Here is a 12859-nt window from a genome sequence, read left to right as displayed (position 1 = left end):
ACTTTTGCCTAAAAGGTGTACAGATATTATTTCACGGTCTAAAATGGCTTGCGCTTCGTCAATGCATTAGCCCAGGGGTAGAGATGGTAAAATTTCAGAAATTTCTTAATTTAGAAATTTCTGAAATTTCTTAAGAAATTTCTTGAAATTTCTAAATTAATACGAATAAGTTAAAAAACCCATAATTTACTAATTTATATCTCATAAATCTTTCGCAAATCATTTTCCATTCATGTTTGAAGAATTTTACTATTTTTAGAAAAGTGTATTTATGCAGAAATAACAATTCCTACAAATTCAATTTTATAAGCCCGCGAACATCCCAGTGGTGAAAAGTTTGAAGTGGTGAACTTATCATGGTGAATAATGAAAAAATTCACCACTTGACATTTCGTTATTAACGAAAAATTCTAACCTGTAAAAGTGTTTGTTTTTCACATTTTCATGTAAAACTTTAATTACTTCAACATCTATGTGTTTCAACGTTTAGACGATAAACACAAATATTTAATAGGATAAGAAGGTAAGTAAAAATCAAATTGTTTACTATGTTTCTTAGGAGTAAGATCAAATAAAGCGATGGTTTTTTCAGTGTTCACTTAAATACGCGTCAAGGGGGCACAAGGAGAAGGGTCGATTTCTTAACAATACTTCGCTGGGGTGGTGGCTTATGGACAAAATTGCTCCCGCATCATCATATGGAGCTAAGGCTAAGATCACGCAACCCCCACAGTACAGACAAGTTTAGGAAAAAACAATCTGGATATTTTATTTTTACAACAGCTGCTCTGTGATCGCAATTGGGGCGACAATATTAAAGAATTTTCGTGTCTTTGCTTGTCAACACTACCTAAGATGAAAAAAATTAGCATCGATTCTGGATTCTGTTGAGCTCAATAACACGATTCTAAAATGACTCACTGGAGAAGTAAGAATAGTTTTCAAAATAGAAGTTTTTTCAATTTTGGACTAATTGTCTCCTATTGTGAGTGCTTCTAAGTTTTCATAAAATAGCAAAGTAACATGCCACAGAGATCATAACCTATTTTGCCTTGTTCAACAATGTTAATACGATGCAAAATACTAGGACATTATCCCTCGAAATAAGCATTCGAAAATATATAAATAAAATGATGATTAAAAATATCAAAATCATTGTTTTATTATCACATTTAAGAAACTAGTTTTAAGATCAAAATTATCACTTCTGGTTATAATTTATAAAACAGGTCACGAGTATTTCATTATACTTCTAAAATGGCACAAAGCTTGGACCTCTATCACGTTAAAATATAACTTTTTTTGTTATTGGAATCTTTAAATTAATTTTTCAAATAAGAAAATTCTTCACTAGTGCTCTATATCACATGAATCTATTGGATCCTACTCAACTAGATTATCTGTACCCCCCCAGATTTCTTCGTAAATATCAGCGCCGGGTGATTCTGGATCGTATTCAATAAAGCCATCTATATCATCTGCATCCCCCTGCATTGTCTCATTCATAGGGATGTTGTCACCGTCTTGTCCACTGTCCTCATTTGTACTCTCCAGCGTTGCTTCGTAATTGGGGTAGTCTTTACGAACTTTGCCAATAATCTCAGCGACGCGTGATTCTGGATTATACTCGATGAAGTCATCTGAGTCATCTGCATCCTCCAACACTGCCCCATTTACAGGAATGTTATTGACCGACTCTTCATACTCTTCTGCTTCTTCATCCGAATTGTTGTTTGATGCGTAATTCTGATCGTAGCTCTCACTCATTTCGCCAATAAACCAACATGAATCTTCATTATCCGGTTGAGCGATGCTAGCAGCTTCGTTTGAATTCTCCAGCGCTTGATTGTGTGTCGAAAAGTTTGCTGCGACTGCGATATTGTGACTTTTTCCTTCTAGATCTAGAGCCTGTAAGGAAAATATTCAAAAACAAAAAATAAGGATAAATATTACATCGTTAGCAGGGAATATATCAACAGTTCCATTTCATACTAATGATATCTCAGGCTCAGAATGATTAACTTTTTAGGACAGCCATTTGAAGTTAGCAAATTTCTATGCTGTCCATGTAATTTCTTCCAAATAAAATTCAATATCTTGTTATCCAATTGTCGTTGTTTGATCACCAAAATTTCACCCCTTTTAGTTTGTTCTCAGGAAGCTTCAAGTGTATCAGTGGATAGAGTAGTGTCTCTATGATTGTGAGGTCTTGGGTTCAAAGCTGAGCAGCGACAGAAAAATATTTTTCATACCATATCAGCTTTGAATTCATCCAGTGAATGAATGAATAGAAATGCCAATGGTGCACATTAGCAAAAAGAGTGACCCACCTAGACAATAGAGGCTGGCTGGTACGAGAACGAATTTTGCGATGAAAGTGGTACATACTTCAGTCGATTGTAACTGATCTAAACACACACCGAGATAGGCTGCTGAGATATAGTAGCGGCACTGATTGCCCACAGAGCTGTGATATGGAGCGGCTACCCGTATCGGGGGACAAGAGACAAGATAGAATAGGAGTGGGGAAGCATAAGGGGCCCAATTATGGTCTATATGCATTGGTAATTCGGAATAGAGAACTGACCCCTGGCAAAATCTAATCTTATCTCTTGATCCTAGGAACAACATCTCTTGGTTCCATATAAATCTAAGTCGATTTAGAATAGTATGGTATGGATGGTACCGTTGATATGTGTATTGAGTGAGAATAAAATTACGATTGTTCCTTTTTAATTTTGCTAAAAAGGGGCGCATCGGCGCATGTCGCATGGTGTATGAGAATTTTCCATCACCCAATATTCCCTGAACAAAAAGTTGATGATAAGCCTACATCACCTACAAGGTGAGATTCTTAACGTGAGCAAACTCGAATTGCATGCAAATTTGTTTGGGAACTAAACAAAATTATATTGCAATTTGGAATCAAAGTTCTGAAAAATTGCAAACTTTTATATAATTCAAAATATCTAGGATGTAAATAAACTGTCAAAAAGATGATAGTGGAATATAGACTAGAATCTCCTCTATAATTTTGCCCCAAAACTTGATCTTATCGGTTGCTTTGCTCGGTAGCTGAGATAATTCTTTTTTTTTTGTTTTGGAATAAGTTTTTTTTTTACCACAGCGAGCCTTTTGCCCATGTGATGAACTACAACAATATCAAAAAATTATTGAAATTTGTAAGAATTTTGTTTAAAACCTTATTTTAAATAAGGTAGTCGAGTAAAAGCGGTCATATCAGCACTATGTACTTTTGCAGTGTTATCATAGAAAAAAATATTTTTTTTACACTAAAACGACAAAATCGGATAAATGGCATAATCTGAACAAAAAATTATGTTTTGACGAAATATAGATATAAATGTCCATTACAATTATGCCGAAATAATCATCAAAATCGCTTGACCAACAGTCGAGATAGCTAAGTTTATCTAATATGAAAATTGGTTTTTCAACTGTGGCGCTCCTAGCGTTGGTCCTACGAAGTTCAAATATTATGGAAAGTTGTAGCGCTTTGCGAGACCTTTAACCCTTTAAAGAAGATTGGGTCACCGGTGACACTAAAAGAAATTTTTCCTACGGCCATCTAAAGTTGTATTTTGTTTCTAAAATGTCAGAAAAACTGATTTTTTCTGACCCCCAATTTTTGACCTTCTCATCCTTAACCCTTTAAGGACAAGACACTTTTTACGGACCGAAAATCAACAATAAAAATGAAACGGGTAAAGATAATCAATGTTATTACGTTTAACCTTGGGAAGTCCAATAGAGTCTGATTCGGTGTATTTTTTGCCTTTATGAGCGATAGGGACAAAAATAGCCCAAAAAATTTAAGTATTTTTTCTGACAATACCAATGAATAATAATTTTCAATTCAATGAAAAATATTATGTTTGAGTATTGTAGTTTTTATTCACAAAAGGGTTTTGCTTTAAAAAAAAAATTGAAGTATAAAAAATAAATAAAAGCAATTATGAATTTCAGAATTTAAAAAATCGTCATTTTTAAGTTGAAAGATTTAATACACAACAAGTAGCTAAGGACTTACAAAAAATATCCTAGATTCCTTCAATCTTCTACTTTACGATTACGTATAAACATTCGAAAAAAATAACTTTAGGTAGTTAGGAAAAATTATTTCCAATCGTCCTTAAAAGGCTAAAGGGTTAACTCTCTAACAGTACTTTCTTTCATATGCAAAAAAAGTTGTAAGAAAATGTTTCCTAGGATAATTATGATCTAATAAAGTCGAAAAAATCATCCATTCTTCATTATCTCTTTTAGTTTAGACGCTAGGCGAGAAAATATAATTTTTTTGAAACTCTTTTTGCTTCTAAAATTCACATTTTTACTTTTTTCAAAATTTTCTAAATAAAATACACAAAGTAGAACGACATATCTTTCAGTAAAAAATAAAATAATTCTAGTCAGATTACTTTAAATTGATATTTGTCTTGAAAGTGTAAAAATTTAGGCCACTATGTTAATTAGAACCGGAGATATAGGCCGGGCGATTTACGAACTTTGACCCCTTATAACTCGGGTTAGGGCTTATCGAGCGACTTAGGTTTTTTTTGTTTCATAGGTATAATATGCGGCTACAACATACTAAAATTTCAGATCGATGCACAATGGAATTTTTGAGTACAATCGATCAATTGAGTACAATTGAGTACGATCGAGCACAATGGAAACTTAGAAAAATTGAAAAATTTTCCTTTTTTATAATATCGCCCCTAGCCGTGGTTTTACAAACTTTCGATGTTAAAAGAGAAGTGGCATTTCATGAGAGCTTTCCAAAATGCCCTCACTTTTTAAATTTTGAAAATTAGAACCGAGTTATGGCCATTTTAAGAAATTTTTTGGACCCTTATTGTTCCGGTCAGGGGGGTCGGGGGACCTTAAGTTTGGTATTGATGGAAAGCTCTAAGGCCCAGCTATAACATACTAAAATTTGAGCCCGCTCAATGCCATAGGGGCTGAGCTATTGAGAAAACAAAAAAGGGGGTTTTCAAAATGGCGGAAGGAGGGGTGGGGGGTGGGGGGTCAATGCACCAAGTTGCAATTTTCACCCGATATATAACCTTTGCCGAAACCCGCAAGTCGATATCTTTTTTCATTCAGAAAATTCATTGTTTGGTGGTGCCCAAGTTTCCCCTAGATCTTTGAAATAATTGAGTAAGACTTACCATAGAATTTATTTTGACGTACATACTTTTGTGCACTTTTTGATGGTCCAGACGGTTTCTGACAATGCTATGAATATTTTTTTGCAAACTAAAACTCCTTTCTACTGCAGCCGTACTTGGTGGCGTCTCCAATATCTTGACAGCCATTTTAGAGAGATAGGACCACGGGAAAAATGTTTTCCACCAGGTACGTGGAGTCAGGACTTGATGATTTGTCAGAACCGCATAGTAGTGATTATCGGCGTAAGCTCCTTCTCTTGATCTGAATTGTGCGAACTCGGATAGAAGCATTGCAACGTCTGCCTTTTCATATTGCGCTCTTGAAATAAGAAATTTCATTGCAACCTGGTGTTCCTCAGGTTGTAAAGGCTTTTCAATATTGTAGGGATTCAAGAGGTGTGCTGCAAAATGCAGGGGTTTTAGGCCCATTTCGCGTCTCTTGAGGAGAAAATTCTGCATATACCCTTTCTCATCCCACAGACTATGACCAATTCCAATGTCTTCGATGGTTTTTTCGATATCCGAAAACGTGTTAACACACTCGCCCATAGGACATGAGTTCGACTCCATTGATCTCACTGCAGTATTAATGGCTTGAATGATCTTGTTCAGCTCAATAATCTGCTTCCAAAACGAGTCATTTAATACAGTTTTTAATAAAAGTTCTTTCAATTTTGGACTAATCCTGTCTTCAATGGCGAGTGCTTGCAGGTGTTTCTTGTTTGAAATAAGACTACGAAACATGTTCCCCGCAGACAGCCATCTAGTAGGCACAAATAACTTTAGTGATTCCCCACCCATTTCATCCAAGTATCCCTTCGTGAAGTGACAAGCTTTTACTGAGATCACAACTTCCTTTGCTTCATTCAATATTGTTGCCACTTTTTCAAGTTTTCTGAAGTCCACTATAAGCAAATTTATCACATGACAAATACAGCCATGCATTTGAATTTGGGGGAATTCTTTAGATAGGATTTTCATGGCTGATACATTAGCTGAAGCATTATCCAATATAATGCTTATAATTTTCTCCTCTCCATTTTCCAGGATGCATTCACGTAATATCCCTGCGAGATAAGATGCCGTGTGGCTGTTCAATTTTGTGTCGATTGACTTCACAAAAATTGGTTCCGGTGTGGTCAACAACAAATTGATGATCGCTGAAAACATAATTTTTTTTAATACATAATTAAAGCGTGTCCCTGATTTAAATGTTAAGTTTTCGACATGAAGTTAGTCACAATAGGATTTTTTTTTCATTTTTTTTGACGTTTCAAGGGAATTTCGTCAGCTTTAAATTTCTGAAAAAAAAATATTGAAAAAGGTTGTGTTTTGGCTGAGAAAAGTGGTAAAAATGAAGAACCTGCGCAAATTGATCGTGGACACGTACCTAAAGAATCCAAAAGCGAGCTATTCTAAAATCGGAAGGATCACCGGAAAGTGTCCATCCAAGGTGCGAAGGGTTATATTACGCTTCAAGGAACTCAGGACTGTTGTTCAAAAGACAGGATGTGACAGAAAACCTGGAGCTGTAGACAAGAGGATGGAGAAAAGAGTGTTGGCGCTTTTCCAGAAGCAACCTTGCCTTTCAGTCAGAGATGTGGGCAAAAAGCTGGGTATCTCCAAGAGCTTAGTGCAGAGAATCAAAGAGAATAACGGATTGATAACGTACAAAGCTCAAGCTGCTCCCCATCGCACGGACAAGCAGAAGAAAAGTGCCAAAACGTGGGCGAGAAATCTGAGTGATCGAGTTTTGAAAGGCTTTCAAGGATGCATTTTGATGGACGACGAAACTGTCGTAAAATGTGAATTTACTCAGTTGCCCGGCCAACAGTTTTACACGGCGAAGACTCGTACGGGTGTAGCCAGCAAGTACAGGTTCAAAGAGTACGACAAGTTCCCGAAGAAATATGTGGTTTGGATGGCAATCTGCTCTTGTGGGCGTCGCAGCGAAGAACTTTTCGTGACAGGGACGATGAACGTGGATATCTACCTTAAAGAGTGCTTTCAAAAACGACTTTTGCTACTGTATCAAAGCCACGACATCCCTCCTCTATTTTGGCCTGATTTGGCATCATGTCATAACGCGAAAGTCATCCTGGAATGGTTTGCCAACAATAATGTCAAATATGTAGATAAGAAGGTCCACCCGCCCTGTACTCCAGAAGTCCGCCCCATTGAGAAATACTGGGGAATTTTGAAAGGAGACTTGAAGAAGAAGGCTAATCCAGCCAAAGATTTGCAGGACTTCGCACGAAAGTGGAAGGAAGTCGTCAGAGATCGTGGGGACGACCTTGGCCAGAGCCTTATAAGGGGGTGTAATAAAGAAGATGGTGCTAGATTTCGCGGAGAAACCGCTTGAATAAAAACCATAAAGTGGATTTGAATCACAATGAAACACCCTTTCAAGAAATATAAATAGTATTTTTATATGTACTATAGTTTTTGAATGAGAGTCATTTGTCTTCTTAACATTTAAATCCGGGACACGCTTTATTACTTTAGCAATTAAACAATTTTGACCTTTACTATTAGGGATTTAGTAGGGGAGACTAAGGCATAAAGTCACAAAACGAATATTTTATTTTTTTACAAACTACCCGAGTACACCAGAAATTTCTACTTAGCGCAGTTTTATAGGAAATTTACCGCTCTACAACTTTGTGAAAGTCATTTTCCTCCATTCTGTAAGAAAATACATTTATCGAGCCGTTTTCTAATTGGTAATTTTGTGACCGTTCTCATAAATGCTGGGACAAATAGTATCAGGCATGGGATATTATCACATTTTGATTCGCTTTGTTACGGGCTTCCGTAAATTAAAAAAAATACCTAGATAACATATTTTCATAGGAAATTTATTCCTCTACCTTTGTAAAACACCGTTTTCTCTATCTGAACGAGAAAAACGCTTTTCAAGCTATTTTAGAAAAAACACACAAGAGACTGCAAATCACTTGACCAATGCAAACAAAAAGCGGCAACACATGGCATTGATGTTTCTTTTTGCCGTGAGACTTCAGAAATTGCTTCAGTTTTTGTTACTTTTTGTTCTATACCTTTTTTTACTTTTTACCCCAAGAGATCGTTATTAATAAAAGGATGTCTTGAGAAAAGAATCTTTGTAAAATTCTAAAATAGATAGTGGCTTCGTATCCAAAGAATCCAAATAATTTAGGAAATAATCACCGGTTTATAAATTTCGAATAATAAGTAGGCAATATCAAGGAAAATATTTCAAAAATAGGGTTAAAAATTTCGATATTTTTTATTTTCTAAATTCCTTGTTCGAATTCTAAGAAACATATACAACATCGAAGAAGGTATATTGAGGCTATCTATGGAAAAACTTTAAGTCGTTATCTTATTTATTTTCGAAGATATTGAATTTTGAAATTTTCGATTTGTGACTTTTTGCCCCAGTCTTCCCTAGTTTTTAGTTTTCTTAAACATTTAAATTTCTGAATTTTATATTTTTATATTTAAAGTTTAAATCTTGGAGCTTGAAACTTTGAGCTTGAATTAGGAATGATTTAACGGTATTTTTGTATGCGGATGAAATGTCCGCCCGGGTAATTTCTAAACTCCTAAAATTAACTCTTTGTCATTCTAAATAATTACAAGGAATTAACTTGGTTGAGTTAGTCCCTTGTTTCACAAAAATTTGAACGATTTATCTATATTGTGCCCCTTTACTTCAAACAAAATTGCTCAAGCAATCAGAAAGAGTAAAATTTTGAAAAATATTTCTAATATTGAAATTTAATATCATTTGAAAATTTATTAAATTCTCTTTCTAAGTGCGTTAAAATCTCAAAATCGTCAAAAAGTGAGTTAGCCCCTTGTAATTTCCAATGAGCTATATGATTTTAGAGCGATTTACTTTATTTAGGTTATGGTTTTTAATTGGGATTTTAAGACTTACATTTTTGATTGATATTAGACCATCCATCTAACATTATGCTTAGAGATCTTGCCTGAGCCACCTTTGATGATACACTGCTCTCCACTTTCCGGAACTCTTCGTCCAACATCGGACCAGCAATCTGATGCCGATCTGGAGGTGTATAACCATCGATCCTAAAGAATTCTTTCCAATATTTGTCGTTTACCAGACTAAAAGGAGCGTTACTCATGTAAATCGCCCTTGCCAAGAATTGGTCCTTCTTAGTCTGCAATGAAATAAAATATAAAGCTACTAATAAGCCTAACTAGATCAGATTCTTGTAGATGAGATTCTGAACTCGGAATCTAAAAAAGGGGTAAAAGTTGGGTAGAACTTCGAAAGTCGGACACTTAAAAAAAAGTTAAATTTTAAATACAGTAATAGACTATCGCTAATTCGGCTCTTTTAAGTTCGGACTACTTTTTAATTCGGGCATCAGTTAAATTTTGAAAATAGTTTATCGACATTATCCGAGTTTTCGAATGAAGCAAGTATGCTCAAATTTGTCATATTTTGTCTTAGTTATGATGTGATTTTGCATTATTAAGGAGTTTTCATGAAATTTACCATGAATATGAGTACGGAAGCGTAATATGAGTATGCAGACGAACAAAAAAATCGTTGCATTTAAAAAAATTTGACGCCCAATTTTCTCTCTAATTCGGATGACATTTCGGTCCCAAATTACCGAATTAGAGAAAGTCTACTGTACATTTTTAAGCTGAATATACAGTAGAGTCTCTCAAATTCGAGCGCTGGGGGGTATTTTTGACATTTTTCATTTCCCAAATTCGAATGATATTTTCAAAAATAACGAAATTTAGGGTAAAGTGGTACAATTTGGACAACGGTACCATTTGGATAATTTCACGGGTACAAATTGGGCAGGGATTTTGTTCTTGATAAATACATTACTAATTTTTTATCTATATATCTTTTCATGCTATTGTTCTATTATTTCGTTCCTTGTGGTCCAAATAAAGTGAAAATCTATTCATTAGAATGAGTTTTAACATACTCCCTCCGTTCCGAAATAAGTCGTACGTTTGGCGAAAAATTAGGGATTAAGGAATGGTTTCAGAGAATGTTTTTGTTATTTGTAAATATCTTATGTATGAACTATCCTCCATGTTCAGGGATAATATGGGGATCCTATCATGATGGTAAGTTGAGGAATCGATATGTTGAAGTTGTCCATTTTTCGCATTTTTTTCAAAGAGCTCCGGTAGATAGTTAATCACTACAAGATGGACTGTGATTAACATTACAGTGTAGAATTTGTTCTAAATTTTTAGTATGCACAAGTAGAACTCAACAGTTATTACCGATATGACATTTTTTCTATCTCAAATTTTGCAGAATGAGCAATAAAAAGAACATCCTTTTGTTATGTGTTCGAATATTTGGATGCAAAATGGTGAGAGATAGGGACTTGGGACCTTCAGCGGACCCCCCATATAAGTTGACCCTGGGACCATTTATATGTTTCTCTAAAACATATCCAGAATTGAAAAAAAAATCGCACGACGTGTTTTCGAGCAATCCCAAAAAAACATGATTTTGAAGGGGAAGGGAAGGAGTGGGGGCAAAATAAAGGACATATTAATGGTCCCAGGGTCAACTTATGGGGTGTCCCCCGAAGGTCCCAAGTCTCTATCTCTTACCATTTTGCACCTATTTTAGATTGAAAATAAAACGCCAAAAATAAGACATTTTAAGGACATTCGTTCCTCAACATACCATCAAGACTGGACTCCAATTTTAGTACTGGACATTAGTAATAGTTCTTTACAAGAGATAATTGTTGATACACAAAACATTTACCAACAAACTTTCCTTTAATCCCAATTTTTCCCAAACGTATGACTTATTTCGGAACAAGAATTTTTCCCAAACGTACGACTTATTTCGGAACGGAGGGAGTATAAAATTCTCACCTCAATTGATAGTGTAACTCTTCAGCGTAAAAAAATTTCATCAATCGACCATTTTTTCCACAGAAAAACGCAAAAAGACTGATTTTTGTTTCTCGCTTTTGTTGACATTTCTTAACATTTCTGGGAAATATTAGTGGGATAAAGTGTTAAATATCGATAGTTAACGGTACGTAAAGGTTTCATTTGATATAATTAGGGTCGGAGGAACGTCTGTTCGACAGGGAACCCCTATTGACACTTTTGTGAAAATGTTGAAAATTATTTAATGTATCTAGTAAAATTATAAGTAATATAACGTTTTTCCTGTAATATACCTTTTACTATAAACAGAGATGTTCAAATTTCATATCCCAAATGGTACAGAGTAGGGTGTCAATAGGTGCTGACACGAGTTCTTAAAGTGTCAATAGACGTTCCTTTCACCCTACTTAGTTTATGAACAAAAAGTGGTTTTGTGAAAAGTGACCAAAAGTGACAAAGTGGATATCCGTGATTTGATGTTATTGCAGAGGCTTTCTTACTGTTTCAGATGGGTAGAAAGACAAATCTCTGTGTGATTTAATTTCTCACTTTATTTCCATTGGGAAGGGGGTCGTTTTTGTGGATAAAGGGAAATTCACAAAGTTACCACCTTGCTGGTCAGGAAAAACTGGATTTTGCAGCTCTCCAAAAACATCCAGTCACACTTATTAACCACCGACATTGGGAATTTTTCACTGTTTTGGGTCACATTGAGCACGCTGCTCTGGAATATTTGACCCATTAGAGATTCCGCTGAATAACTTCACAAGAAGATTGGGATATTAAACAATTTTCACGAAAATCTCGAAGGAAAACACGCACTTCCCCACCATGAGACTTCATCAGCTGTTTATATTTCACTGCTGTCAATCAAACATTAACCCTAAATTAAGTAACCCTAAGTGTGATTCTTTTATTGCACATGCAGTGCATTTTGAGCATTTTTCATCCAATTTGCTTTGTTTTCAAGTTAAATTTTCCACATTTTACTTTAAATTGGTCACTGTACATTTTTAGAATGAGTGGTGTTCAAAAGATGCCCTGTAAGACAGATTAGAGGTGTTTGAGAAATTCCGAAGATTGCAATAGGTGTGATTACTGCTTTCTGATTTGTGCAGTGATGAAACCAGACTGATTATGGTGATTCTTTAATTGCCATTTCGATGCATTTTGAGCATTTTTCATTCAATTTTCCTTATTTTAAGGTCGAACTTCCCACATTTCACTTCGAATTGGTGGCTGGTCATTTTCGAAACCGGTTATGTCCAAAATATGTTCTGTTAGATTTGTGGTGACGAACTTTTTCATTTTATTCTCCCGTAGGGGAGACTGGGGCAAAATTTATTAAATCGAAAATTTCAATATTCAATATGTTCTAAAATAAAAGAGACTGATGCTTGAAATGTTTATTATAGATAGCATTCATGAACCTTCTTAAACTTACAAAGTCTCAAGGGATTCAAGGAAGGATTATGCGAAATAAAAAATAATGAAATTTTGAGCCCTATTTTTGGAATATTTGGCTTACTAAAAATATCAATACTGATTAGCTCACTTTAAATCACATTTCTCGTTAAGATAGAGTGAAATTGTCCTCGACAAAGTTGTAAAGGAATAAATTTCCTATAAAAATATGTCTATATTTTTATTTGATATTTTTAACGTTCGCGAGAGTAAAACGTCACAAATTATCCGAAGACTAACAAAATTTTCCCCAAAAATTTTTTGAATCTCCACAAAGTCGACTTTTAGAAAATGATTCG

The 12859-nt window shown here is 35.0% G+C and overlaps 1 protein-coding gene across 2 annotated transcripts; it reads right to left on the bottom strand.

Moving 5' to 3' along the window:
* Positions 1-1137: 1137 nt before the first annotated feature.
* Positions 1138-11930, bottom strand: LOC129809219 (uncharacterized). 2 transcript variants are annotated; one of them, XM_055859035.1, is made up of 4 exons: positions 11707-11930; positions 9118-9364; positions 5193-6352; positions 1138-1908 (listed from the first exon to the last, which is right to left on the bottom strand). In XM_055859035.1, the coding sequence occupies exons 1-4, from the start codon at positions 11836-11838 to the stop codon at positions 1384-1386; spliced, it is 2064 nt and encodes a 687-aa protein (XP_055715010.1). In that variant the 5' UTR covers positions 11839-11930; the 3' UTR covers positions 1138-1383. The 2 variants fall into 2 exon arrangements, 1 of the variants encoding a protein (XP_055715010.1); XR_008752593.1 differs by lacking the exons at positions 5193-6352; positions 9118-9364; positions 11707-11930 and adding an exon at positions 1993-3995 and having other exon boundaries at positions 1844-1908.
* Positions 11931-12859: the final 929 nt, after the last annotated feature.

Source organism: Phlebotomus papatasi, unplaced genomic scaffold (genome assembly GCF_024763615.1).
Source record: "Phlebotomus papatasi isolate M1 unplaced genomic scaffold, Ppap_2.1 HiC_scaffold_475, whole genome shotgun sequence".
In the NCBI taxonomy this organism is placed as follows: Eukaryota; Metazoa; Arthropoda; class Insecta; order Diptera; family Psychodidae; genus Phlebotomus; species Phlebotomus papatasi.
Note: the sequence above shows the minus strand (reverse complement) of the source record. Positions and strands in the feature narration are given on the sequence as shown.